Source organism: Lissotriton vulgaris, chromosome 5 (genome assembly GCF_964263255.1).
Source record: "Lissotriton vulgaris chromosome 5, aLisVul1.2, whole genome shotgun sequence".
Lineage (NCBI taxonomy): Eukaryota > Metazoa > Chordata > Amphibia > Caudata > Salamandridae > Lissotriton > Lissotriton vulgaris.
This window is the reverse complement of record NC_141693.1, coordinates 980,514,370-980,541,911: the sequence shown is the minus strand read 5'-3', so window position 1 is coordinate 980,541,911 and position 27,542 is coordinate 980,514,370. Positions and strand designations below refer to the sequence as shown.

At 46.0% G+C, this 27,542-nt stretch overlaps 1 protein-coding gene across 1 annotated transcript in view; it reads left to right on the top strand.

Moving 5' to 3' along the window:
* The window catches only part of FANK1 (fibronectin type III and ankyrin repeat domains 1), a 965,446-nt gene that overhangs the window by 207,290 nt on the left and 730,614 nt on the right, over positions 1 to 27,542 (top strand). Inside the window, exon 4 of the mRNA XM_086919548.1 lies at positions 1,468 to 1,549. Within this exon, the coding sequence (XP_086775674.1) occupies positions 1,468 to 1,549 (82 nt within the window). The remainder of the gene's footprint in view (positions 1 to 1,467; positions 1,550 to 27,542) is intronic.

The window sequence follows — 27,542 nt, the reverse complement described above, 5'->3', positions numbered from 1 at the left end:
TTCCGTTCCAGCCATTGTAATTCAGGTTTACAAGGATTAGATAAGAATTCTTTGGGAGAACTGAGGTTAAAAGCAGAAGAGGTTCTAGGTGGTTCTCCGGCTGTAGACATGCTCACAAAATAAAATTCCATATTTTTTTTGAGGAGTGGAAAGTACTTAAAGCTGTGATAAAACGTAGGCTTGACAGTGCTGTTGAAATGTCAGTAATTGTGGGAACAGTCACTAAAAGTAGCGCACACAACAAAAGTACTTATGGCTGTCGAGAACGTAGGAAACAAAGCCAAGCTTTGAAGAGTCGGGAGCCGGAAATAACCTTAAATGCTGGTAATTGTGCAAATCGGAGCTGAAGAGGTGATCACCAACTGAGGAAGTGCTGAGCAGTAGGGAGGTGGAAGACTCCAATACCCAAAATGGCGGCACTTATTTGCTGTTGTGTGGGATGGCTCTCGGCACGAAAATATACCAAACGTTGCTGCGCAGCTGTACTGATGCGGAGGAAGCGTCACAGAAGAATTTTCCAGTGGAGACGAAGTGTGTGTGTACGGGCACTCAATGTGCGTAGAAGGATTGCACGAGAGTACACTCGAGAGCACACAGCAGGGATGGCTCGTGGCTAGAAAAAACGTAGGAACGGAAGGTACGTTTGAAAAACAAAAAATGCCTTACCTAACCGTTCATATCTTCGATGCTGCACAATCGTAGTGTAGACTCAGGAAACACACAGGAAAGTGCGGTTTTCTGGAAAAGTATGTAGGCAATCCTCCGGAAACGTTGGAACTAAGGGAAGGTTTAAAAAAAAATAGCCTTACCTAAATGCTCTTACCTTCTATGCCACAAAATCCCTGCAAGGACTTTAGAAATTTTCAGGAAAGCAGTGTACGGGCAATGTATGTAGGAATCCTCAAATGGTTGCAGGCAATTTCCTTGAATAATAATGATAATCCACAAGACAAATAGAAGTCCCACTGTAGCATAGGCCTCAAAGTAATGAGTATTGTCACGTAGAAGTGGGTTCGTGGGCTTGTCAGCAATCCCGGCCCGTCGCCAATTTCTTGAAGTAATGAGGCTGTAAACAAAGGAACTGTGGATATCTTCTTTATTCTGACAGCCCCTCAGCATGAACCAAGCAAGCCGAGTAACAAGCAGAAGTAAAGCCACCATTCTAATACATGGAAATAAATACACAGAACTATTGAATTGTTCTGATTCTTAATTCTCAAGAATCAGACTATTCCAATCCATGATATAGGAAGTAACCACAATATTACAGTTACTTTGCTCAATTTTCACAAAGGATCAGTTCTATGCGGTTGACTTTTTTGGGAACGGTTTGTGAACTGCCCTCAATTATTTTAAACAAAAAATGCATTGTAAAGAAGAAAGGACCCAAATAAGAGAACATTTAACATTGCCAGTTTAAAACGGAGTTCCTGTTCTTAAATATACTCTGTCTTCTCTTTTTTCTAGGAGAAACTTTAAATGCGGACTATTTCCATAATGCTGTCGCTGTAAATAACGAGGAAGCTGTTATGAATTCTCTTAAAGAAAGGTTGGAAACCATTCAATATATTTATGAAACTATAAAGTCATAATTGACATGTACTGTCTGTGTTGCAGTATGCGGCTGACTTTTATGTATGGTAATCTATTTGCTCTCTCGTGTGGCAGGTGGTTTCTTACCTGCTCATTCTCACGGTGTATGAAATGTAGAGTTCTGTTGTTATTCTTATTTGACTTCTTCTTCCAGATCCCTTCACTCCAACCTTTAGAGATGTCTGATAGAGTTACGTTAGAGGCCCAAAATGTATTTCATTAAAATTGCTGGCAAAATGAAGATAGATGCATGTGAATGCTTGCTTCTGTAGGGCTGTGCCCTGATGTGCTCCGCTTCCTCGTGGCTCAGGCGAATCCTCCTTTTTATGAGCCTACAGTTTACGAAGTTATTTCATTTAACCAGATAGCCCTTTGAGCTTCATTTTAAGATAGTACAGCTCGGAAACAGCGAGCACCCTGACAGAAGCATGTACTGTAAGAAAGCACTGCTCCAAACCACTCAGGTTGGGGTAATTCCAAGAGCTTTCTTGGTAACACAACCTGGCATCTCAAGGCACAGCCAGTAACTGCTGGCCCTGGAACTTCCTTCACCTCACAATCTAACCTGGAATGTGATTCAAAGAACATATGCAAATTAATGAAGAGTCAGGATGATGTATTCACATCATAATTCATCTCCTTTTTTCCTTGTGAGCAAACTAAAGAAATGAAAGAGAAGCATGGAAGAGTAGAAAGGTCACAGTGATAGCAAAACAATGAGAAAAGTAAGCATTAAAAACATCGCCAGAGTGAAAAATATAATTCTAATCTGAAACAAAATCTGTGGTCTCCGAATTCTGGAGACACCAACAGAAGTAGGCACATTTCCCATGGGTATGGTACTTCCTCCAGAGGAATCCAAATCAAGACCAGAACCGTGCGTACCACCAACATCCTCATCCTTCATCAACATCATACCTGAACACCCTTCGTCCTCCTCCCTTGTACAAACTCCACCCTTTTGATAAAGACCCGCATGTCTGAAATTCCACTTGTCACCATTGTCCAACATTACAAAAAACGTTCCCACCTTCACAGCATGGAAAGCACATCTGAACTTAGACAGTCCCCTGTAACTCGCCCAGACCTTCAATGCGAAAGAAATAACCTGGTGTCCACACTCAAATAGTAAGGGAAAATGTACAGAAAGCACACAAATGGAATGATTAAAAAAAGTAGAAATGCATTTATTGTAAATATAAAAATAAGACAATCATGTTAAAAACGTAGCAGAAAATAATTCAAGCTGCATAAACAATTTTATGAATAACCTAATAACACATCATATTCATATATCACAGTGACAAAAAACAGTTTTTAAAAATTAAGACAGCTGACAAAATAAAACAATAAATCACAATTATTGAAGGAAATTCATAGAAAATTCTGGTGGCAAACAATGTAGATCGACGCGCGTTTCGGCGTTATAAAGAACGCCTTCATCAGGAGCCACAGAAAAAGCTAAAAACTTTTGATGGTATCTACAATGGTTTTCTCGAACCAATACAGGGGAGCGAAGCAAATCTTTTATATTCAGGTAATGTATTGAACACACAATGCGTCTCAAGAGTCTGCCGAAGTTTCCATATCTTTAAAATTGAGGAAACCTATGTACTCGTTTACACATATGCAGTTGTAGGAAAATGTCAAGGTAAGATGGAATAATCCGTGGCAGACAAAAGAGTCGAATATCCGGTCAATAAGGATTGCGTGGATATCCAAATGTAGGTATCTGCATTAACCAGGTGGGTCCCGCTATCAATCTGCTAGTGACCCACAACCGTTTGGGGAAAGTAATGCCTTACTCGTATTGTCCGCAGTAAATGGCGGGAACACAGTTATGAATTCGACCGTGTATTTAAGTTTCTTGCCGTAGTGTAAACAGAGGGGGTTGCACTGAATGGCGAGGACACAGCTCTAATACGGACCTTGTTTCAAGGATAGACAGGTCGTCGGCGTGTGCATCAACCTGCGGGAGCCGCAGAACTGATCTCTGCTGGCGTCCCGCAGCCGTTCCTATCCCAACGGCACACAGTTATGAATTCGACCGTGTATTTAAGTTTCTTGCCGTAGTGTAAACAGAGGGGGTTGCACTGAATGGCGAGGACACAGCTCTAATACGGACCTTGTTTCAAGGATAGACAGGTCGTCGGCGTGTGCATCAACCTGCGGGAGCCGCGGAACTGATCTCTGCTGGCGTCCCGCAGCCGTTCCTATCCCAACGGCTGCGGGACGCCAGCAGAGATCCGTTCCGCGGCTCCCGCAGGTTGATGCACACGCCGACGACCTGTCTATCCTTGAAACAAGGTCCGTATTAGAGCTGTGTCCTCGCCATTCACTGCAACCCCCTCTGTTTACACTACGGCAAGAAACTTAAATACACGGTCGAATTCATAACTGTGTTCCCGCCATTTACTGCGGACAATACGAGTAAGGCATTACTTTCCCCAAACGGTTGTGGGTCACTAGCAGATTGATAGCGGGACCCACCTGGTTAATGCAGATACCTACATTTGGATATCCACGCAATCCTTATTGACCGGATATTCGACTCTTTTGTCTGCCACGGATTATTCCATCTTACCTTGACATTTTCCTACGACTGCATATGTGTAAACGAGCACATAGGTTTCCTCAATTTTAAAGATATGGAAACTTCGGCAGACTCTTGAGACGCATTGTGTGTTCAATACATTACCTGAATATAAAAGATTTGCTTCGCTCCCCTGTATTGGTTCGAGAAAACCATTGTAGATACCATCAAAAGTTTTTAGCTTTTTCTGTGGCTCCTGATGAAGGCGTTCTTTATAACGCCGAAACGCGCGTCGATCTACATTGTTTGCCACCAGAATTTTCTATGAATTTCCTTCAATAATTGTGATTTATTGTTTTATTTTGTCAGCTGTCTTAATTTTTAAAAACTGTTTTTTGTCACTGTGATATATGAATATGATGTGTTATTAGGTTATTCATAAAATTGTTTATGCAGCTTGAATTATTTTCTGCTACGTTTTTAACATGATTGTCTTATTTTTATATTTACAATAAATGCATTTCTACTTTTTATAATCATTCCATTTGTGTGCTTTCTGTACATTTTCCCTTACTATTTGAGTGTGGACACCAGGTTATTTCTTTCGCATTGATTATTTCCCTGTATTACGGATTATTCTTTAGAAACAGGGGGTCCTTGATTGTTACATTGACTCGCCCAGACCTTACCATGACCCAATCTCCACCAATTATCCTACTTTCCCTTCTACCACCATAGTTATTCACCTCTTGTCTCACACTCCAATACACCTTTCAACCATACAGGCACCAACCTAGTTCCCAGCATCTGCCCACGCATTTAATGAAAAGGAATTTTACTATGTGCTATGTGCAGTTGTACGAAAAGCCCACACCATGTTGGTTACCATTTTTTTTAACATCACAGCGATTGGTAATACCCACCAATTGGTTGAGTCTTTCTACCATTTACCTGTAGATTATATAAAGAGGTGCAAGAGTGTCCCACAACAGACATTTTGAGAAAGGTTGTCATATCATGTGAGGTCAACTGAGTACCATTGTCAGTTATGAAGACTGAAGGGACACGTTAAGCCTCAAAATCCTCCTCCAAATCTAAGATGGTACTTATAGTAGTCACATTCATCATGAACCTCACAAATATCCATCTAGAATAAACGTCCACAATGACCATGGCAAACCTCAACCGCCCTGGTGGTTCTGCCATGGGTCCAATGAAGTCCAAACATATGGTGTGCCAGGGCTTTCCAGGATCTTCAATGTGCCTTGCTTCACTTCCATGTCCTACCCTTAACCTCTTCTCACTCTCCTTGCAAATACAACAGGACTCAACCCATCTTTTGACCTGCTCATCAAGGCCAGGCCACCAACATTTCTCTTTAAACCTCCTATTAGTCAAACCTTGACCCAAATGGCCTTCATGAGCTAGGTTAAACAACCTGTGTCACAATCCAACTTGAGGAACAAAACTATCTCCCCTCATTATGATAGATCAACCACACAATGCCAACTCAAACAAGATTTTAAAGTACGAGTGTACTGACTGACAACATACTTTCCCTCGACGCACCCCATTGGATCAAATTGCTAACCTCTCTGAGAACACAATCCACTCTCATCTTTTACTCCCATTTTGCAGAGGTAAATGCTCCCAATCCACAATATAATGCATGGTACTCAGAAGCTACAGCACCTTCCGCCTCCGACTCCCTTACTGTAACACATCCACCCTTTTCCAATCCAAAGGCAGTCTAGACAAACAGTCCACTTGTACATTTTTTATTCTTTGCACAAATTCCACCACATACTGATACTCTCGAAGTCTCACTGCTAGTCTGCCAGCCTACCAGAACCTTTTCCTGCTCCCCGGTAGAAAGTATTTTTAACAGAGGCTTGTGGTCAGTGCGCATGATAAAAGTAACTCCCCACTGATATACACGAAAATATTCAGCACCCCAGGTGGCTGCTAACACCTCTCTTTCTATAGCTGAGTAATTCCTCTCAGCTTGTGTAAGGGTGTGTGATGCGAATGCAACAGGTTTTTCATTTTTAACATGTAATTGGGATATCACCACCCCTAAACCAGTTGCACTATCGTCCACTATCAATATGGATCTCAATTTATTGTCAAACAAAGACAAAATCCCAGCATCAAAAACGTCAGTCTTTATCTTGTCAAAACATGTGCTCTGCTCCTTCCCTCACACAAATATTTCTCCTTTATGCAAAAGTTTCAGGCTTTCAGTTTTATCAGAAAATCTATCTACACATTTGGAATAATATTCTATGAGCCCTAGATATGATCTTAGCTGATCTTTGTCCATTGGAGCAGGAGCCAACCTTATGGAATCCACTAACGATCATTTGGTTTGACACCACCATTAGATATGGTGTCGCCCAGGTACTCTATTTGCTCGCTCAAAAATGTAAATTTCTCCTTATTGAGTGTTCGACCAAATTCCTTAAAACCATGCTCAGAGTTACATTGTGCTGTTCCACCGTCTCTCCCATGATCAAGATATCATCATCTTTCACTCCCTCCAAGACTTTTGTCATTATCCTTTGGAAGACACTAAGCCAAACTGCATACGAGTGAACTGATCAGTATCTTTAGAAGTAATAAAAGATGCCAAGCCTTTGAGTCTTTGTGTAATCTGATCTGATGGTATGAACTTCTCAGGTCTAATTTGGAGAAGTACTTACCATCCTTTACCAAGACCTACAGCTCATTGATGTTTGGGAGGGGGAATGTGTCTGTGATTACCTCCCAATTAAGGGCTCTGAAATCTACACAAAATCTCAAATGACCAATGGATTTCTGGGTAATGACCAATTAAGATATCCACTCTGAGGCTTCTACCGGTTCATTCACGCCCTCTTTCAACATTTCGCTCAATAACTTCTTCACTCCCTCTCTCACAGAAACTGAAACTCTCCTTAGTTTGTGTTGTTTAGGTACAGCATTTTCTTTCAACAAAATTTTGTAAACATACCCCTTTAATCAGCCTAAGGATTTACTGAATACATCCGCTTCCCCCTCCAGTACATCCTTCAAATGAACATTGCCAAGAACCATTACCTGTTTTTTTGTTCTTGGGTTAATGACAATGTTAAGGTCGAATTGATGGATACATCCCAATATCGGTGGCCCTCTCACAGAAACGTATTCTTTCCCCTTTATGCATCGTGTCTCAAACTGAATGTTTCCTTCCATGTAACCCTCAATATCAATGGGCTGACCTTGAAACCCGCTGGGACTAATGTCCTTTAGTTTTAATTGCACTCCAGCAAAATAGAAGAAACAAAACCCTGCCAAGGAAGATCACAAATGGTCCTCTAAGGGATGCAAAACTGCTATTTAAAGAGTAACATTAGATGAACATCCAAGCCAGTGACTTCAAAGGACATATACATCAATCCATAGATTTTTTGATAAAATATATATGGAGTCCCAAAAACTCATAAAAACAGTGTTGATCCACCTTTGAGACCCATTGTCTCCACCATAGGCTCGGCTTCCGAGCCTTTGTCCAAATACATAGACACATTTTTGAAACCTTTGGTCACTGAATTACCGTCCTATGTGAAGGACACTGGCCATTTCATTAGTCTAGTGGAGGGCATCCCTTTCTTTGAAAAATGTGAACTCTTAGTGACCTTAGATGTGGAATCCTTGTATTCCAACATACCTCAACAAGGAGCATATATTACCATCGAAAATATTCTCGCCATGAGACCTGAAATTACGAATTCTGAATTTATCCTCCAATGCCTTGAGGTGGTACTCTTCGAGAATTATTTTGAATTTGATCAAACCATGTACAAACAAACAACGGGAGTCAGCATGGGGGCAAGTTGTGCCCCTAGCATAGCCTGCCTCTACATGGGGGAATTCGAGCGGATCAATATTTTCAATGAGATGGCCCCCTTCCATGAAAACGTCAAGAATTGGAAACAATTCATTGATATCTTTTTTATATGGAAGGGGGACCAAAACAGTCTGAACAAATTTGTTCTGTGGCTTAATGCAGCCGATCCCAACCTCCGGTTCACATATCACTCGACCGAACACAGAATTGAATTTCTGGACATATGGGTAGGGCACCTGAATAACATCATTAAAGTATCTTTATACATCAAACCCACTGCCCGCAACACGCTACTTCAATACACCAGCTTCCATCCACGGTGTCAGAAGGAAAGTATCCCCTATAGTCAGGTCCTTCGCATTCGGAGGAACTGCTCTGACTTCGGGACTTCCTGACCCAATCGGATATCCTCAAAGAAAAACTACTACATCGAGGATATCCTTCCAAATTGGTCAAGGATTCCTTCAAGAGGGCCAGATACACCCATCGGGAGAACATGTTTCTACCCAAATCCTCTGAGAACACCGATTAATTGGTTTGCATAACCCGTCATTCCAACCTCAACCATAAGGTGCGCCAGGCGATAAATTCGAGCTGGCACCTACTGAATCTAGAAAAAAACAAGGCCCCCCTAAATAGACCGATCTTTGCGTTTAGAAGAAACAGGAATTTGAAGAACTATTTAGTCAGGGGCAAGATGCCAGAGATTCCATCCAGCCACCAGATCGCAATCACCAACCTGAGACCCATCTTTGGAAACCATAAATGTGGCTCGTGCCATGCTTGTCCTCATGCTGTGATAGGCGAGAAACTAACTACCACTGAACGCACGGTGTCGGTTGCACGGAATGAAACCATGACGAACTGCAGCACTACTAATGTTGTATATGTGATCCTCTGTCCATGCGACCTCCCCTATGTGGGGGAAACTGGACGCGAGTGTCGCATCAGAATAGGAGAACACAAGTCCAACATTAGAAATAAAAAAACATCGGCCCCAATTGTCACCCATTGGCTTGAGAAATGTCATACTGAACAAGAGCTAAGGTGGTTTATACTTGAAAAGATAAGGGCCAAACCTGGAATAGACCCCGTAAACCTCCGTAATAAAAGAAAGGTCTTTTGGATCTTCATGATGAACTCGGTTACCAAGGGCCTTAATGAAGATTGCCCCTGTCATCATGCCTTTTTTATAAACCCCTTTCCTGTTCACCTATTGAATATGATCTATATAACATGAATTTGAATTAGTTTGAAATAGGTTATGTGTCCTACCCTAGCTCTGAAGATGAATTCTGTCCTGAAACTAACTGTGAATCTGTATCCATTTTACACAACACTTATTCCTAATACTTTTTTTATTTTGTATTTTCTTTTTTCATTTAATGAAATATTATCTCTTTTTAAGATGACGCATCATGTCAGAATCCCCTGCTTCCTGTTGATTTCTGTACTCATATACTCTTGACCTGGATCCCAAACTTTACGTATCCCATGCAGCGCCGTTTTTCTTGAGACTATTGAAATGTCATTTCACTGTAAGATGACGCCCTATATCAGGAATACCTGCCTGTGGTTTAGGAATGTTGCGCCGCATCCCCTTGGGATTATTGAAATGTCATCCCATTCTATGATGGCGCCCTGTTTAAGGAATCCGTGCTTTCGGTCTACATACAATGATTCGATATTTAGCGGAATTTAGTGAAACCATACACCATTCCAAGATGGCGCGCTATGTCGGGAACGATTGTCCGTTGTTAATTCTGCCGAATACTCAGCTGAAACGAATTCTTATCCCGACATATTTAAAAAGGTGTCGGTACCTTTGGGGCAATAGCTATATCGAACTTCACCGAACCAGAACTCTGTACCCGTTGTCAGGAGGCTCATCGGTCGGATATCTCTGCGGTAAGCCTTTTCTCCCCATATATGCCCCTTTCAAACTTGGATATTGAATATATCCAAACTATCCTACGTTTGAGTCTGGCAGGGATGTTCCCATTGCTAAATCGACCCCCTGCCACCGTATGAGAACCTTTAATCCCTCCCCGGGACCGCCTTGATAACAGAAACATTGCATACCAGACACGTTTGGATCTGCGCCCCATACTTCTGGTAAGCGCGTTATCGCCCTTTTTAAATTATTCATCCCGCCATACGGATCAGATCGAAAGGAAAGTGATGTTCACCTGTGTACCTTAACTTTACCCCGAATTTCATCGGTCTAGCGAATTAAGTACTCCTTACGTGAGCTTTTTATTCTCCCGTTTATTCATAGCCCTATAACGAACTATGTTTACTTAATGAGTGCTGTCACCATTTTGACCACTTTGGACCTATATATTTGAATACCTGAAAGACATTAATCGCCTCATCTTATTTCTTCCTCAGTCGTTGATCCCCTGGGATCTGGGCCTGGAACGAATTCCAATTTGACTCTTGGACCGCGCCCTTGCATCATTAGGGTACTGAATGTTTTATACATATTAAGGTCATCCTTTAATTATATACTTCCTTATTTAATTCCAACCTAGTCCAGGCAGTCGCCATAAGTATTTGCTCGTATAAGCTGGTAGGAAGGCCCAACCTTACTTCATTATTCGTCCGAGAAATATAGCTAACTTTTCCCTCCTTATACACTCGACTGTTCAAATCCAGTTAGCATAGGCCATCACCATAACCTTATGCGTGTATGTGATGGCAGGAAGGCCGAACCTTACTTTATTGAGTATAGCAGGACTATATCAACTCCTTTAATCCTGTGCTCCTCTATCTCACATTCTCCTTTATAACTTGAGAAGGATGCTACCAGATTATCCTAAACGAACATAGAAAAACCATTCTTCGATGTTTGATCTAAATACCATTCCTTCTGCTCTGCTTGTTTAACATCATCAGGAAAAGAAATAGAACTCTCCTCTCCGCTGACTAGAGACTCCTGTTAACAGACCTGAAAAGTGTGGACCATTTGAACCTCCCATCAGGTTGAAGTTGCGTTCCCCACAGGTATGAACCCTATTATGGGAATGAATATATATAATTAAAAAAAAAAATTAAAAAGGGCCTGTATATCTACAGAGGGGAAGTGGAAACTGGAACTATCTACATCATGTCTCTTTCCCGACACGACAGAACTTGAATTGACTTTTTTATTAAACCCTGACTTTTTCTCACTAAAAGAACTCTGTTACCATAGAGAGTTATTCACGTTGGGAGTGACCTCATTATGATAGACTTCATGGATGAATCATGAATCGAATAAACAAGGTTGGCATCTTAATACTCTAGCCACCTTGATTTTAACCACCTTGCTCTCTCACCTATAAGAGAAATAAAACAACAACTTTTTAAATATGTCTAATTACCGGCTTGGGATAAATGTATGTGAATGAATGATGGAATGTAGGAAATGTTGAATGACGATTCTTTTGCCCTCTCCTGGGTCCTTATCTTTTGCTTGACCCTCACTCCCCGATTGTGGGGAGGTATATCTTGTGAGTAACATGATGTCATTGAAGCCATGACACTAATATCCTATTAACAAACTGTAATAAGAATGTATTAAATATGAATTAGACTATATAGTCATCTAATATTAGGAAATGTGTTTGATTTTCAGCTTGTATGTTCCGCTCCCTGGTCGTACCTGCTTGCCCTGACCCTTGCCCTTGCCCGGTGCTCTACACCGAAACGCGCGTCGGCGTCACTCATAAGAAACGGCAATACCCTAGTCCTTGTGGACAACAGTTTTCCATCTAAGTGGCCGTTTTGCACCCACGTCCATGCAACCTTAATTCTATCTTTTTTTGTTGCAGGCTCTGTAGTACCTATATGATTGAACCGTATGAATGTTTTGAGAGTATGAATGAATTCCTGAAAATATGAGTGTGTGATATGTCCCCTTATTTGCCAGGAGTGAGTGGAACATTGACCAGTACAAATATATCGTCCTCTTTCAAAATGATATGAAATTTTGCTACTTATCTTTTTTCTTAATCTTATGTATTTATGCATTTTCGAAATATCAGATTCTATATAAAAAAATAAAAAATATATATTTTATCAAAAAATCTATGGATTGATGTATATGTCCTTTGAAGTCACTGGCTTGGAAGTTCATCTAATGTTACACTTTAAATAGCAGCTTTGGATCCCTTAGAGGACCATTAGTGATCTTCCTTGGCAGGGTTTTGTTTCTTCTATTTTGCTCTAATCTCCCTCCTTCCTGCCTTCATCAGTTACCCTTGTGGGGAACCCCCTTCTATTGTGTAGTGTTTAATTGCACTCCATCCCATCGTGCCTCAAACAACTCATTAGGGATAATAGTGTACATCCAGCCCGAGTCAACCATGAGGTCCACTTCTTTCTCACACTCTACAAACTTAGACACTGGCCTTGTCAATCGCTTCTCTCCATCATATTGGTATATATGTTCTCACACTTAGCGTCCACATCCACCACACGTATCCTATCCCCCTATTGATTGTTGCATGTTTCACCAACTTCCATTACCCGCGATCTGCATTCCTTGTCGCCTCCACCATTTTCTTTGCACATTCTTGCATAATGGACCCTTCCTTCACATGTCCTGCACTCTTTGTTGATAGCAAAACATCGCTTGAAGTCACTGGAATAAAATGTGCTACCACAACATGCGCACTCTTTCACTTTCCCTCTACCTGTGGACATAGTTGCTCCTACCCGATCTTTTTTTTAATAACACAAACTCCCTCTTGAACGTCATTACCACCGTTGTCTATTGTTGAGACTCCAGCCTAAGTTCCTTCATACACCTTTGGGACTCCTCAATAACTTTTGCCATCTCAATCGCCTCCCTAAGAAGAGGGATCCTTCACTGCCCATAATCTCTTTTGTATTTTTTTATCTTTACATTGGACAATAAGCTAATCACAAATTATTTTCCCAGTCATTGTGCCAAAGCAACATTTAACGGAAAGTTATCTAAGCCTTGCCACAAATTTGTCGATTGTAACATTTATACTGTACCATTACCAGATTTAATTCTTTGGCGAACCTAGTTTCCAGGCGCTTAATCACTTCTTTAAACACATTTGAAATAGGTTGACAATTTGGTCCTACAGCTATAGGCAAGTATTTAAAAACCTTTTGCCATTCATTACCCAGAACAATTAGCAATAAAGCCTTTTTTCTTGCTACAGAAAATTCTTGGCCATCTAATGCTATTATGTAATTTTCAAGCACCTCTACCCAATCATCCCAAGACATTGTAGGTGGGCCAGGTACATAAAAAAATGGAGGAGCAATTATGTTGTTAAGAGCAGCTAGAACTGATGAATGCAAGAAAATTATACAATGTATCCAATGTATTAAATGTGTACCTACGTGTCCAGATCACCAGAAACATGGGCATATAGTCATGTCCAGAGCAATACTTTGCCTGCACTATAAATGGTGTGCAGATCACCAAAACCAATGACTCCTCAAAAACGTTTGTCTGCACATATAATAGGTGTGCAGATCACCAAACACAGACTTGCTTGTAACTTGGCTGCAGACTTGGATACGCCAGAAGAAAGGTTCCTGGAATGGTTCGCACGTTGAACTATGTGCACAGCAATAAAGTCAAGGCAAGGGCAGCAGCTGCCGGCCCTGGAACTTCCTCCACCTCACAATCTAACATAGAGGGGCCGATTCCGATTCAGGAAAAAAGTGTCTGTCCGAATCATATCCGGAGCCCTCTCCGTACGAATCGTCCACGTCCGTCCAAATCGCGTAGTACGATCCGTATCTCGTCAATCGGCTCGAATCGTCGCGAACCGTACGAATTGCAAGGGTGAAACCGTACGACACGGACTCTCACAGTGGACCGTACGATTCGTAAACATGCTGTACGACCCGACGAGTAAGATCCGGACCAGGGTATGAGGACGCTATTTGTACGGTCCACGTCAGGTAAGGGCGATTCGTACGGACAACCACACAATCAGGCGATTCGTACGGACATCTACACAATCACATACACACCGTACGGTGCATACACACCATGATCGCAGGGGTACAGTGCGTACCCCTGCGATCATGGGGTGTACGCACCATACCCCATTATCGAAGGGTGCACGCACAAAACACCCTGCCATCATGGGGTACGGTGTGTACACCACATGATCGCAGGGGTACGCACCGTACCCCTGCGATCATGGGGTGTCCGCACCGTACCCAGGGAAGGGGGCTTTCCGTACCTGTTTCGAGGCAAACTCTGCTTCTCCAGACGTTTTGGGCTCCCGTTAAAAAAGCGTTGCACGGTGCGTACCCGACACGAATTGTACTTGCTGGGTCAGGAAAACCTGCTTCGAACCGTATGGATGTCGCGTACAGCGGGTTCCGAGGGAGAATCATGTGGAGATTAGAGTCGTACGGTCTTTGTATGATTCGTACAGAGTCCTGCTCCTGGTACGAATCGTACTTCATCGTACGTAAGGGGACGTTGCAGGGTATGATTCGTATGGGAAAAACGCTCCGTATGGCTATTCAGAGTGGTTTTTCCCGAATCGGAATTGGCCCCAGAATGTCATACATAGAAGATATGCAAATGAATGAAGAGTCAGAATGATGTATTCACATCATAACAGAACAGCTTCTCCGTGAGAGCATTGGAGCATCGTCCACCCTAAAAAAATGCTACAGAGCAGGTAAAAAATAAAATGGTAACAAAGTTTATTTATTACCATTTTATTTGGAAGCAACGTGTCCAGAATCTAGTGTCAGGACGGGGCAGGGCCAGTGCTGACGCGTGGCAGCAGGAGCTGTGCCCTTATGTTTAAAGTACGCATTTCTCTTTGGCCGTCCTTCTTACGACAGCCAACCAGATATGCAGATTTTAAACTTCTCTAATCTAGCTGTCTTAGCGCCAGGTGTACGATCCTGGAAATAGCGTCTCACAAATTGCAAATCTTTTGCGACTCGCAATTTCCGAGGCGCTATTACCAATGTACAACAGTGTATTTCATTCTGTTGGAGATTCCCAATGGGGTCGCAAATAGATAGGCTCAAGAATATTAATGAGCCTCTCTCAATTTGCGACCCCATTGGGAATTGCAGGCTCCTGCAGGTATTGTGGCCTGCTGGGCTCAGCAGTCCACCATGTCTGGGACTGCTTTTAAATAAAGCAGTTTTTTTTTAAATGCAGCCTGTTTTCCTTAAAGAAAAACGGGAGGCATTAAAAAAAAAATTAAAAGTTTTCGTTTTATTTTTTAAGGACAGGCAGTGGTCCCTGTGACCACTGCCTGCCCTTAAAAAATATTTTCCCCTGTGTTTGCAACGGGGAAGGGGTCTCCTGTGGATCCCTTCCCTGTTGCGACCTTATTACCACCCTCTTGAAGAGGTTGGCAATTTGTGAGTGTTTTGCGCCCACAAAACATTCTTACATAGGGTTGCGCTCGCTATTAGGAAGGAATAGCGAGTCGCAAAAGCCTATTTTGTGAGTTGCAAAAAAAAAAAATATATATATATATATATATATATATATATATAAAATATTTTTGCATGCGCAAACGGGTTTGCAAACCCAATTCTGCATGCAAAAATGCTCGTACATCTGGCCCTAAAACAGCTAGGTTATAGCGAGCAGAGGCCTCCAATGCTCATAGGAGCGCTGTGAGAGGCTGCTTCCTCCAATCCTAACACATCTCTCATGCTGCGAGACGCGCCAGGATTGGAGAGTGCAGTTTTCTGGGCCCAAGCTAACAAGGAGCGAAGACACCCGAGCAAGGAGGACTTTGTGTGGCAAGTCTGCAAGGTAAGTGCCTTTTTTATTCTATTTTCTTAATGTCACCTGCATGATGCCAGCTCACCATCCTAAATACATGCCAGCCGCCACCTGCAAGCAGGGTTTGCCTCTTTCTGTTTCATAGCAGTGATGTCCAAAGAAATACTGCACTAACTCAGAGAAATTTTGGGTCAAATTAATTGACTTCCAGCACGTGGTGCTGATATTTAAAAGGTTCACTGCTCTGCGCTGAGCCAGCACAGGACATTTGATACAACCCTTGGACTCTACCTTTTAGGTTCCCCAGTCTCTTTTCTCTGCTTTGAAGAATTTTGCTGCCATGGGCATGTCTTTCCCTCTTTCCAGTATGTACCTGAGATAGTTCTATGGTTATCATGCCACAGGTCACCAGCTTCAAGGAGTGCAAAAGGTTCAATTGACAGTTGATCTGTATGGAGTGTGCTTGGATGGCCTAGGCTTTCTACCAGCAGTGTCCTATATTTCTATGTACCTTTTACCTGTGTCCTTTGAGGAAACTTTTCATTATGACTTGGCCTCTCATAATCTAACCGCTGAAAACGTGAGGATGTACATTTAGCAAACAAGCAACCAAATTAATGCTGGATCTTTGGTTTCGAGAAAGGAGGGGGTAGCGTTTTTCGTCCCCGTCTGTTGCACTGCTTGTTAACTGAGGAACCATTCCTCATGCGTGAAGTTGTATTCCTGCTATAATTCGACAATGTGATCAAGTATTCCATAATTTTTACATCGTTCTCATGTTTCAAGTGGACTTCAAAAGTGGATCACTCCGGAGACAGCCAGATGGTGCTTAAAATGTTTTATTTTGCATTTTCAAATGTCTGATGTTGCCGAGGCTTTTACACAGACATGTGCTTTCAACATTGTTACGAACAAACCATTCTTTTCACCCAATGCATTTCGAACGTATAGTTCTTCGTCAGGGGTACTGAAAGAAATCAATAAATAAGAGCCACATCAACCAATGTTTAAAAATAACATATTAAATACATTGAGATAATACAAATCAGTTTATCAGCTTTGAAAAAAAACCTCATTTAACCACAGTGAACTTTTCTTGGTATACAGATTCATCACACAGTGTTCGCAGCGGTTCCTTCAATTAAGCCTCACCCTTATGTTTGTACATCATTGAATTCAAAGACTTAGTCCGAATGGTATACTCTCCCCACACCCCTAGCTGGTCTTAACATCAAGCCTCTTCATCTAGATGTAAAATGTACCTGGTAATGTGCAAAAAGCCGGCGGCTTGTAACAAGTCTATTTCCTTTCTGTGCCGTGAGCTTAACCACAGGTTCTTTGGTTTCGACAGCCATCTCACCACAAGCCTCTATGGTCAGTGAATCTCATGAATAGTTGCCACCCTGCAGTAGCTGAATCTCTCCAGATGTGCTCTCTTACCATAGTATATGGTTTTCCCTGAATTTCTTCCTTGGACTAAAGCTAAAAGTACAACTCAAAAATCCTAAAGACACCGGTGCTGAACCCCATTTATTTGGTAAATTCTTCAGAGTTCTTTGGCTTGTTGAAACCTACTTGTTGGACCCGGCCCGTTGGGCAGGTTCACCCCTAGACTTTTTGCTTTTTCCTAGCCTGTTTATGGAACCTGGTGTTGGTGATTTTAGGCCTCTGCGCACTTTTTCACTGTGGTACAGTGTAAAGTGCTTGAGCTCTCTGTGAATGAATGGTGAGTGACCTGCCCTCCCATAGGAATGAATGGGGAATATATATGCCCATGGTAGTTCCTGATGTGTGGGGAGTGCAGGGGCGAGTTTGGTATGTATGAACTCGTGAGAATGAATGCTGCAAAATGATGTATGCGGCATGACTGTGTCTAGTCTAGAAGTACTACTTTTGGAAGTTGGCATATTTGTGTAAGTTGGTGCTGGCGTGTGATTGGCTGGTGAGCCTGGCCCAGAGTGCCTGGGACTGCTTGTGGATTGACTGTCTAGTTTGAGGATGACAGGGGCTAGAGAGCCCAGGAGGTTGTCTGAAGTCAGCCCATGGATGAAAGGCAGCATCTGCTGCCAGGGAAGTGGGAGGAGATGGCACCTGATAGTGAAGGGCTGTGCCTGCCTAACTACAAAGCTGGCTCCACCTCCCGCTGGGCGACTGACACCTCTGTCCCTGATACTGAAGGGGACTTCCCTCTAAACCAGTCCAGCTGGTTCTCACACTGAGACTTCAAAGGCTTCAAAGACTTTTCACTGTATAAGAAGGGGCTGTGTCCCCTTCCAAAATGTTCTTGTTTCTGACTTGAATCTGCCAGGGGCATGCTGCTGCTGGAGCTCAGGGGAATCCCTGGGCCCTGCCCAGCTCCTGGACCTCTGATGGACATTCCTGGACTCCTGGGGGACCCCTCTGCCTTGCTGGGCTGTGGGGGGGACTTTGCTTGCCCCCTTGGAATCTCTGAGACCGTGTTGCAGCATGGAGGAGCTGCATTTGCCTGCAGGAAGCGCTGTGCTTCCCCCCTGAGCGCCTGGGAGCGCTCTGCCTGATTTCTAGCGCTGTAGAGCGCTTTATTTGGATTACAGCGCTGTGGGTCGTCATTTAGCGCTGGGAGCGCTTTATTTACATTGCGAGTGCCCACCTCGCTTATTTGTACTTTTATTTAATTTCGGCTGCCCACGCCGATATCTTTAATGCCTGCCCGCCTGCCTGCCTGAATCGGGCCGCCGCGCTGCCCGCGGCGACCCGGAAGTACCTGGCCGGCCGGCCAATCCCAGCGTGGCCGGCCGGAAGTCCCGCCCCGCAGCCCGGGTGCCGAGGAATGGCGACCGCGAGGCGAGGGGAGGGAAAGAGGAGAAGCATGGCGGAGCGGTAGCGGAGGGGGCACGAGGCACATTGTCGGTGCCTGCCCCCGCCGCGGAGAAAGGAAGAGAGGAGGAGTGTGGCCGGCTTCTGGGGCTCCCGTGTGCAGAGGGAGCCCCGAGTGAGGAGAGGAGCGGCAGGCGGAGACTTGCGGCGGGGGCGCGAGGCACATTGTCGGTGCCTGCCCCCACCGCCAGCGGAGAAGAGCCGCCACCCGGAGGAGCCACCCCTGAGGCCCGGTGAGTCTGGGCTGGGGCCGGGCGGAGTGGGGCAGAGCAGGGGAGGGGCGCCGGGACACATTGTCTGTGTCCGCCCCCCCCCACCCCCCCCCGCAGTAGCGCGAGCTCGCGCTCGATGTGGAGAAGCCACGAGGGCTTCAAGGGCGGCCCCAGATGGCAGTGGGCCGCCCCAACGTCACGCAGAGCCTGTGGAGGCTCCAACGAAGGGGCATGTTTTATTTACATAAAGCCTTGCGAGGCTCACGGCGCCCTTGTCCACGAGTCCGTGAAGGCTCCCACGATGCCCGCATTTTGTTTGCAGAGCCACGGAGGCTCGTGGGCCTATTTTAGTTAAGAGCCACGAGGGCTCTAGTGGGCACAGTGAATTCCTGAGCCAAATGGCTCCAGCACCCCCCCCCCCTACTTCTTTCCAGAGCCCAGTGGGCTCCAACGCTTTAGGGGCATGTTTGTTTTAGAGCCTGTGTGGCTCAGGTGGCGCAGATTTGTTCTAGGGGCTACTGAGAGCCCTGCCACAGCTTGTTAGTACACAGTTGCCCAGCACTTTGTGGGCAGCTGCCACGTTTAGGCTTTTTGTACTCTGTGACTGGCGCTGCGTGGCAGCGCACCCTGACTTTGGACACAGGGCATCTTTGCCCCACAAGGCCAGTTGGCCTAGGGACTGCTACAGGTAGTGGCTTATGTAGTGTTGGCGCAATGTGATTTCTATGCTTTTTAATAGTTATTGCTAATGTGAGTTTTTGCGCTATTGATTTATTATGCACCTCTGAATGTGTAGGTTTATGCATTATGTGTCTTTCTTTCCATGCGCTGCACCTCTGAATGTTTAGTCATCATGTGTCTTCTTGCGCTGCACCCCTGAATGTATTTTATTGCATCATGTGCTCTATTCTTAACACCTCTGAATGTATTTTAGGCATCATGTGTTTCTCTTTATTACTCCTCTGAATGTAGGTTATTGCATCATGGGTAATGTGTTCTTTTCCTAGACCCCTAAACGCTGTGTGATACTTAGGTGGTTCTTCTTTTTCTAGTACAGGTGGTCCTAGTAAGTTCCTGGTTCCTGTTACCAGTGGTTACTGGTTGTTATCTTTGATTATTATTTTATGTTACATTTATTCTTTATTCTCGAAGTGATTTTATATTCTACATTTTATCTAGAAGTGCTATATCTGAATATGACAGTGGCCCATGTGGCCCTGTCTTGTAAATAATCCCATGTGAATATTGCCCGTGCCAGTTGGCACCATGTATATTGTGTGATTTTATCTGATGTGGTTTTATAATACAAAAGTTATTTTTATAATAACCTTGTGTGGAGTCTCTTTTGTGGTGTGCCTAGTATGTTGTTGCTGTTGTGCGCTGGCGCAAATGCTTTACACATTGCCTCCGAGTTTAGCCTTACTGCTTGAGCCAAGCTACCAATCAATCAATCAAAGACATTTATAGAGCGCACTACTTACCCGTAGGGTCTCAAGGCGCTGGGGGGAGGGGGGTGCCGCTACTGCTCGAACAGCCATGTCTTCAGCTTCTTCCTGAAGGAGAGGTGGTCTTGGGTCAGGCGCAGGTCGGTCGGGAGGGAGTTCCAGGTCTTGGCGGCCAGGTAGGAGAAGGACCTTCCTCCTGTATTTGCTCTTCGGATGCGGGGGACGGCGGCGAGGGCGTCGTTGGCTGATCGGAGGAGGCGTTTGGGAGCGTAGAAGTTGATTCGGTTGTTGAGGTAGCTCGGGCCTTGGTCGTGTAGGGCTTTGTGTGCGTGGGTGAGGAGGCGGAAGGTGATTCTTTTGTTGACGGGGAGCCAATGTAGGTCTCTCAGATGTCCGGAGATGTGGCTGGTTCGTGGGATGTCGAGGATGAGTCTGGCTGAGGCGTTCTGGATCCGCTGGAGTCTCTTCTGGAGCTTGGCGGTGGTACCGGCGTAGAGGGCGTTGCCGTAGTCCAGTCGACTAGTGACGAGGGCCTGGGTGACGGTCTTCCTGGTCTCGGTGGGGATCCACCAGAAGATCTTCCGTAGCATGCGTAGGATGTTGAAGCACGCCGAGGAGACGTTGTTGACTTGTCTGGTCATGGAGAGGGAGGAGTCCAGGATGAAGCCCAGGTTTCGTGCGTGGTCTGTCGGTTTGGGTGCGGTGCCCAGGGCGGGAGGCCACCAGGAGTCGTCCCAGGCAGAGGGTGAGGAGCCCAGGATGAGGACCTCCGTCTTGTCCGAGTTCAGTTTCAGGCGGCTGGTCGTCATCCACTCGGCTACCTCTTTCATCCCTTCGTGCAGGTTGGCTCTGGCGGCGGCGGGGTTGTTGGTCAGGGAGAGGATCAGCTGGGTGTCGTCGGCGTAGGAGATTATGCTGAGGTTGTGTTGTCGTGCGATGGCCGCGAGGGGGCTCATGTAGACGTTGAACAGGGTGGGGCTCAGCGAGGATCCTTGAGGGACGCCGCAGATGACTTCGGTGGCCTCTGACTTGTACGGTGGTAGGCGGACTCTCTGTGTTCTTCCGTCGAGGAAGGAGATGATCCATTCCAGAGCCTTCTCCTGGATTCCGACGTTGCTGAGGCGCTGTACTAGGGTGCGGTGGCAGACAGTGTCGAATGCCGCGGAGAGGTCTAGGAGGATGAGGGCCGCTGTTTCTCCCTTGTCCATCAGGGCTCGGATGTCATCGGTGGCGGCGATGAGGGCGGTCTCGGTGCTGTGGTTGGCTCGGAAGCCGGACTGCGAGGGGTCGAGGGATCCATTCGTCTCAAGGAAGGCGGCCAGCTGCTTGTTGACGGTCTTCTCGATGACTTTGGCTGGAAACGGGAGGAGCGAGATGGGGCGGTAATTCTTGAGTTTGGTGGGGTCCGCTGTGGGTTTCTTGAGTAGAGCGCTGAGTTCGCGTGCTTCCAGCTCTCAGGGAAGGTGGCGGTGTCGAAGGATGTGTTGATGATGTCTCGCAGGTGGGGTGCGATGACAGCGTCGGCCTTGTTGAAGACGTGGTGAGGGCAGGGGTCGGTCGGCGATCCGGAGTGGATGGAGTTCATCGTGCGGATGGTGTCTTCGGTGCTGATCGGAGTCCCGCCGTGGAGGGTGGTGGTGGGGGGTGGTTGTTCGGTCTTGGTGTGCGTTGGTTGGTTGTTGAAGCTGTTGTGTATGTCCGCGATCTTGTTGTGGAAGTATGAGGCGAGGGAGTTGCAGAGGTCTTGCGATGGGGTGATGTCGTTGTTTCCTGCGCTGGGGTTGGAAAGCTCTTTCACGATGTTGAAGAGTTCCTTGCAGTTGTGTGCGTTATTGTCCAGCCGGTCCTTGAATTCAGTTTTCTTGGCAGCGCGGATCAGCTGGTGGTGCTTCCGGGTGGCAAGCTTGAAGGTGGTCATGTTGTCCGGTGTTGGTTCCCTTCTCCAGACTTTCTCGAGGGCTCGGCAGTTCTTCTTGGAGCTCTTGAGTTCGTCGGTGAACCATGGGGCCTTCTTGCTGCCGGGTCTGCTGGGCGGGATCCTCAGCGGGGCGAGCTCGTCTGCGCAGTTGCTGATCCACTTTGTGAGGTTGACGGCGGCCTGGCTGGGGTTCGCTGAGCTGGCAGGCGGGTGCTGGCTCAGTGAGGTGGCGAGCTGGTCGGCTGTGATCTTGTTCCAGCTTCTGCGGGCAGCCTGTTGCTGGTAGTGTGGGTCGTCGTTCTTTTGAAGGTGAAGTGGACGCAGCTGTGGTCCGTCCATTGAAGCTCTGTGGCGTGGCTGAAGTCGATGTCTGTGCTGGATGAGAAGACTGCGTCGAGTGTGTGTCCGGCGAGGTGGGTGGGGGTGGACACCAGTTGCTTGAGTCCAAGATTGGCGAGGTTGTCGAGCAGGGTGCTGGTGTTGCGGTCGTTGTTGTTCTCCAGGTGGAAGTTGAGGTCCCCCAGGAGGATGTAGTCAGCGGAGGGGAGGGCATGCGGGCTGACGAAGTCGGCGATGTCCTCGCTGAATTGGGAGCGTGGTCCCGGGGGTCGGTAGATCAGGGTGCCTCTGAGGGTGGTCTTCGGGTCGGTGTGGATCTGGAAATGCAGGTGTTCGGCGGTGGTCAGGGTGTTGTCGGTGCTGGTCGTGAGACGGATGGTGTTCCTGTGGATGATGGCGATGCCTCCTCCCACCTGGTTGGCGGTGCGATCCCTCCGGGTGATGTTGTAGCCCTCTGGGATGGCGATGGCGATGTCGGGAGCTGAAGAGGCGTTCATCCAGGTCTCCGTTAGGAAGGCAACGTCAGGAGCTGTGGTGTCGAGGAGGTTCCAGAGTTCGATGGCGTGTCTGTGGACGGAGCGGGTGTTGAGCAGGATGCACTTGAGGTGGGTGCTGCTGGTGTTCGACTTGGCTGGTGCTGGTGCGAGGCAGGTCCGGATGCAGGTGAACTTGCAGGCGTGGCAGCTGAAGGGTCCGTGGGTGTGCTTCGGAGTGGCTTGGTAGCATCCTAGGGTGAGCAGGGGTTATCTTGGCGTGTGACTTCCTTGCCCTGACTACAATGGTGGTTTCTGCCTGGCTTTGGCGTCAGCCTTAGCCTACCAGAAATAGCCAGTTCTAACATTGTTGGTCAGCGGTGCGGATTTGGACTTGTGTTTGCGCAGTGCCATAGCGACAACTGGCTACATCACAAAACTCTGCAATTGTTTTTTACAGATAGTCACATGTTTGGGATTATTGTTTTTGATTTTTTTCCTCAAGAGTGTCATTTTCAAATGTGTTCCTGCGCTTTATGTTTAGTGGCAGATGAGAGAAAGTGACAGGGCGGGACGCCATTAGAGGGGGAGGTTCCCATAGATTAGGAATCCCTTGCTGGGTCCTGTGCCCAATCCCAAATCCTGTCCCTGTGTGGGTAGATGGAAGAGAGGGAGTGTGAGGAGAAATGACTAGCTCAGGAGGGTGGTTGTTCCCTGAGTGTAGTGTGTGTGTCTGGATTCCCCAGTGTGGTAGGATCCAGTGGTGGCAGCTTTAATGTGTCCAGTGTGTTAATTCCCATTCCCCGCTCCCAGAGTTTGGTACCTGTGTCACGTGTGGTCAGGTTGAGTGATCAGGGGTGGTAGAAACTGCCTTACCAGTCCGAGGGGGGGGGGGAGTGTGCGAATGAGTGATATGCTGAACTGGAGGAGTTGGTGTGAGGTTTTTTTTAAGGAGCTTGCACGTGAGGTGTACCTCTGGTGGTGTGCAGGAGGTCCTGCAGAGGCACTGGACAAGAAGGTGGATGTCTGGCGGTGTGCTAGATGTCTTGCAGAGGCATTAGGAGGTGATTCTAAAAGGAGTGGCTTGTGTATCTGATGATCCTGTGAAAGGGAAGAGGTTCATGTGTAACCCAGCTAGGTCCCAATAGTATGGTAGGGGTGTAGGGGCTCACGCCCTGTCTCAGTGGAGGCGGAGTGAGTGTGGGACGGTGTGTCCCACGTTGGCCTGAAACCCTATCTCAGGGCCTGGAGGGTTCCCTAAGGGAGCGCCAGGTCAGGGGCCTAAGCTGTACATAGGTCATTTGAGGAGGATATTCCTGTGTCTAGAGGACGGGAAGTGTCTGTAACCAGAACTCTGGCGGTCCTGGTGTTGGGCAGCACCACTCCTAAGTGGAGGGTGCAAAAGTCCTGGCTCGCTGAGCATATGACGGTCTAGAGTGCTTGACCATTTGTGGGGCCTCTGGAGGTCGTTCCCCGAGGAGGGGGGAAAGCCGGGTTGGGGTTGTGGCCTGACCTGGAAGGAGTACTGAAGGAGAGTGTGTCGCTGATACGCCGCTGGCGTGTGCTCTGTCTAGCCTGGGACATACTGAGAATCACCCTGTGATAGGGAGTACTGAAGGAGAGTGTGTCGCTGATACGTCGCTGGCGTGTGCTCTGTCTAGCCTGAGACATACTGGAAGGGGGTGCAGAGGGACGGTGTCCTTACTTCTGACCCCGGTGTAACCTGAGGGTTTAGATCTTAGGTTGGGAGATTAGGAAACTTCTAGGTCAAGAGGAATCTCTACCAAAGTGGATCAGCTGAAGAGACTAAGGGGGCTGCCCTTGCTGTGTGTTCTGGGGCTCACCTGCAGTTTGTTGTTTTCACTAAGGTAGAGGAAAGGGGGCTTTGCTGTGTGCTGTGTCCCCCCCACCTGCTTGAAGAGGGACTGTGCTGTGTGCTTTGTACCTCAGAAGTGGAATAGTTTCCAGGTGGTAGACCAGTGATGGAGTGAGGTCCTGATCTGGTAGGAGAATTGTGTTCTGGTGAAGGGCTTTTCTGTGAGGGTGCGGAAACCCAGAAGAAGAGGTAGGGTGGGGCATTCTTGCCCGTGACCTCTGGTCAGCCTGAGGGTATGGTCCCTAGGTTGTTGGATCAGTGGTAGTTGTAGCTACACTGAGAGAGAGAGTGGAGAATGGCTATTGTGTGCCAGGGGTTACTACCCCCCACTCTGTGGATTAGTTAGGACCTGTGATTTGGATGGCCTATGGCCTGGTCCTGGCTGTGGATGACTAGGGAGTACCAGTGTGGTATCCTAGTTGTGTCAGAGAGTTATTGTTTGGAGGTAACCAGGTGAGTTCAGAGTGGCGTAAAACCGGAAGGTGTCCCTGCTGTGCGGGTCCGTGTCCGTGGTTTGTCGCCCAAAGCAAGGAAGCCCATCAGTGGAGTGATTGGTCTACCCTGTGTTTTGGCTGGAAGGGGGTTGTGTTGGACCCGGCCCGTTGGGCAGGTTCACACCTTGACTTTTTGCTATTTCCTAGCCTGTTTATGGAACCTGGTGTTGGTGATTTTAGGCCTCTGCGCACTTTTTCACTGTGGTAGCCTTACTGCTTGAGCCAAGCTACCAAGGGGGTGAGCAGGGGTTATCTTGGCGTGTGACTTCCTTGCCCTGACTACAATGGTGGTTTCTGCCTGGCTTTGGCGTCAGCCTTAGACTACCAGAAATAGCCAGTTCTAACACTACTTCATTGACATTTATTTGCTAATTACTTCAGAGTTTCATGGCTAGGCTAAACCAGCCTACCTAATTCTTCTGAAGAAAGGCCTAATAGACCTTATGCCAAAGTTAAAGTTTCCACTGAAGTCACCTCAAATCTTAAGTCTACAAAAGTGTGAGCTGAGGTGTCTGTTGTGCAGATATATATATATATATATATAAGTGAATGAATCAGATGTGAAATCCTTGTTGAAAGAATTTGAAAGACTGTGCAAGCAGGAGATTTCGAAGTGGTGGGAGTGCACTTCGCTCACTAGATATTTGGAAGTCAATAGAGTCCCTCGTGGGCTGCGAGTACTGGTAGCACCCACATATGACAATCCAGACCCGCAGATGCTTCAAGAGTGGGCGGACAATAATGCCATGTCCTCAAAAAGAATGTTGGAAATACTCGTAAAATATGCTGCTTCTGACAAAGAGAAACTGTTGGCAAAATTGGAAAACGTGGCTGAGGCCCTTGGAAAAAGTGATGAACAAGAGCTTATACGAAAGCAAATGGATGAAATCAAAACCAGAGTATCCAAATATGAACAAACAATAAGGGAACGCAAGGCCCAGATATTCCAAAGGGATAGAGCGGATTATATGAAAGGCCGTATATATACGTTCGCAAGAAAGTATGACGGTATAAGACAACGAAAATTACCAACTCCGAACAGCAGGAAAGTGTAACACCTGAGGAATCAGAAATAAGTTCAGGAGCTGAATCAGAACCAGGTACCTCAACAAATGCAGCTGAAGTGCAACCAATACCAACTCCTGTGGATGAATTTGCTTTTTTACGAGAGGACAGATTACGGAGCCTAAGGCCACGGCAACCTCAGGGAAACTACAGCAAAAACAAGACATCTTATCAAAAAGCAGGAAACGCAAAAACAGACAATGGAGTAAGTGTGCAGCAACCCACAACGAAAAAACAAACATACAGAAGGTACAACAGGCGATAACAAATATGGCCTCAGAGAATAAAAACACAATCATCAACTTATCCAACATGGCGTTAACAAACAAAGAAGAAGAGACTCTCTCATTAGGACTATCTTTCTGCAAAAGAACTAACTTCAACTACACACAGACACGTATTGATTTACATCAATTCACAAGAAAACTGAAGTTAAACAAACATTTCATTAATAGCAGTGAAAATATAATTACTGGAAATGAAAAACTGAATGAAGCAAACAATGGATGGCGGGTTGAAGATATGACATTTATAAGAGAAATGGACGATTTGGACACAGAGGAGAGAGAGGGTGGACTAAGCACACAAGAAGCAGCCCAACATGCAGGGCTAGTCACAACAGGCACCACTAACTAAAACTCCATTCAAACCAAGATCAACGTTTTGTCCAAATATGCCGAAAGACTCCATAGACATCTTTTCTGGCAAAGTCATCAAGGACCTGAAAGCACTCTCATGGGACAGCAGTAATGACTTTTTCAAAACAAACCAGAGTGAGAGGCAGTTATATGATAACATCATGATGAAAATTAAAGACAGGAGTGACCTAGTCATACGTTGGTCTGACAAAGGCGGCAAAATGGTGCTTTGGCCTTTGGAAATGTACAACGCAGAAGCACAGCGGCAGTTGTCAGACAAAGATTGTTACCAAAGAATAGGTATAACGAACATATTGACCATACAAGACAGATATAATAGGAGTCTGTATGATTGGAAAAGCGCAGGTATCATCTCTAAACAGGAATTCCAATTTTTGAAAACAGACTATCCGGTCACCCCTAATCTGTACCTTATACCTAAGGTACACAAAAACGCGACATGTCCTCCTGGAAGGCCGATTACA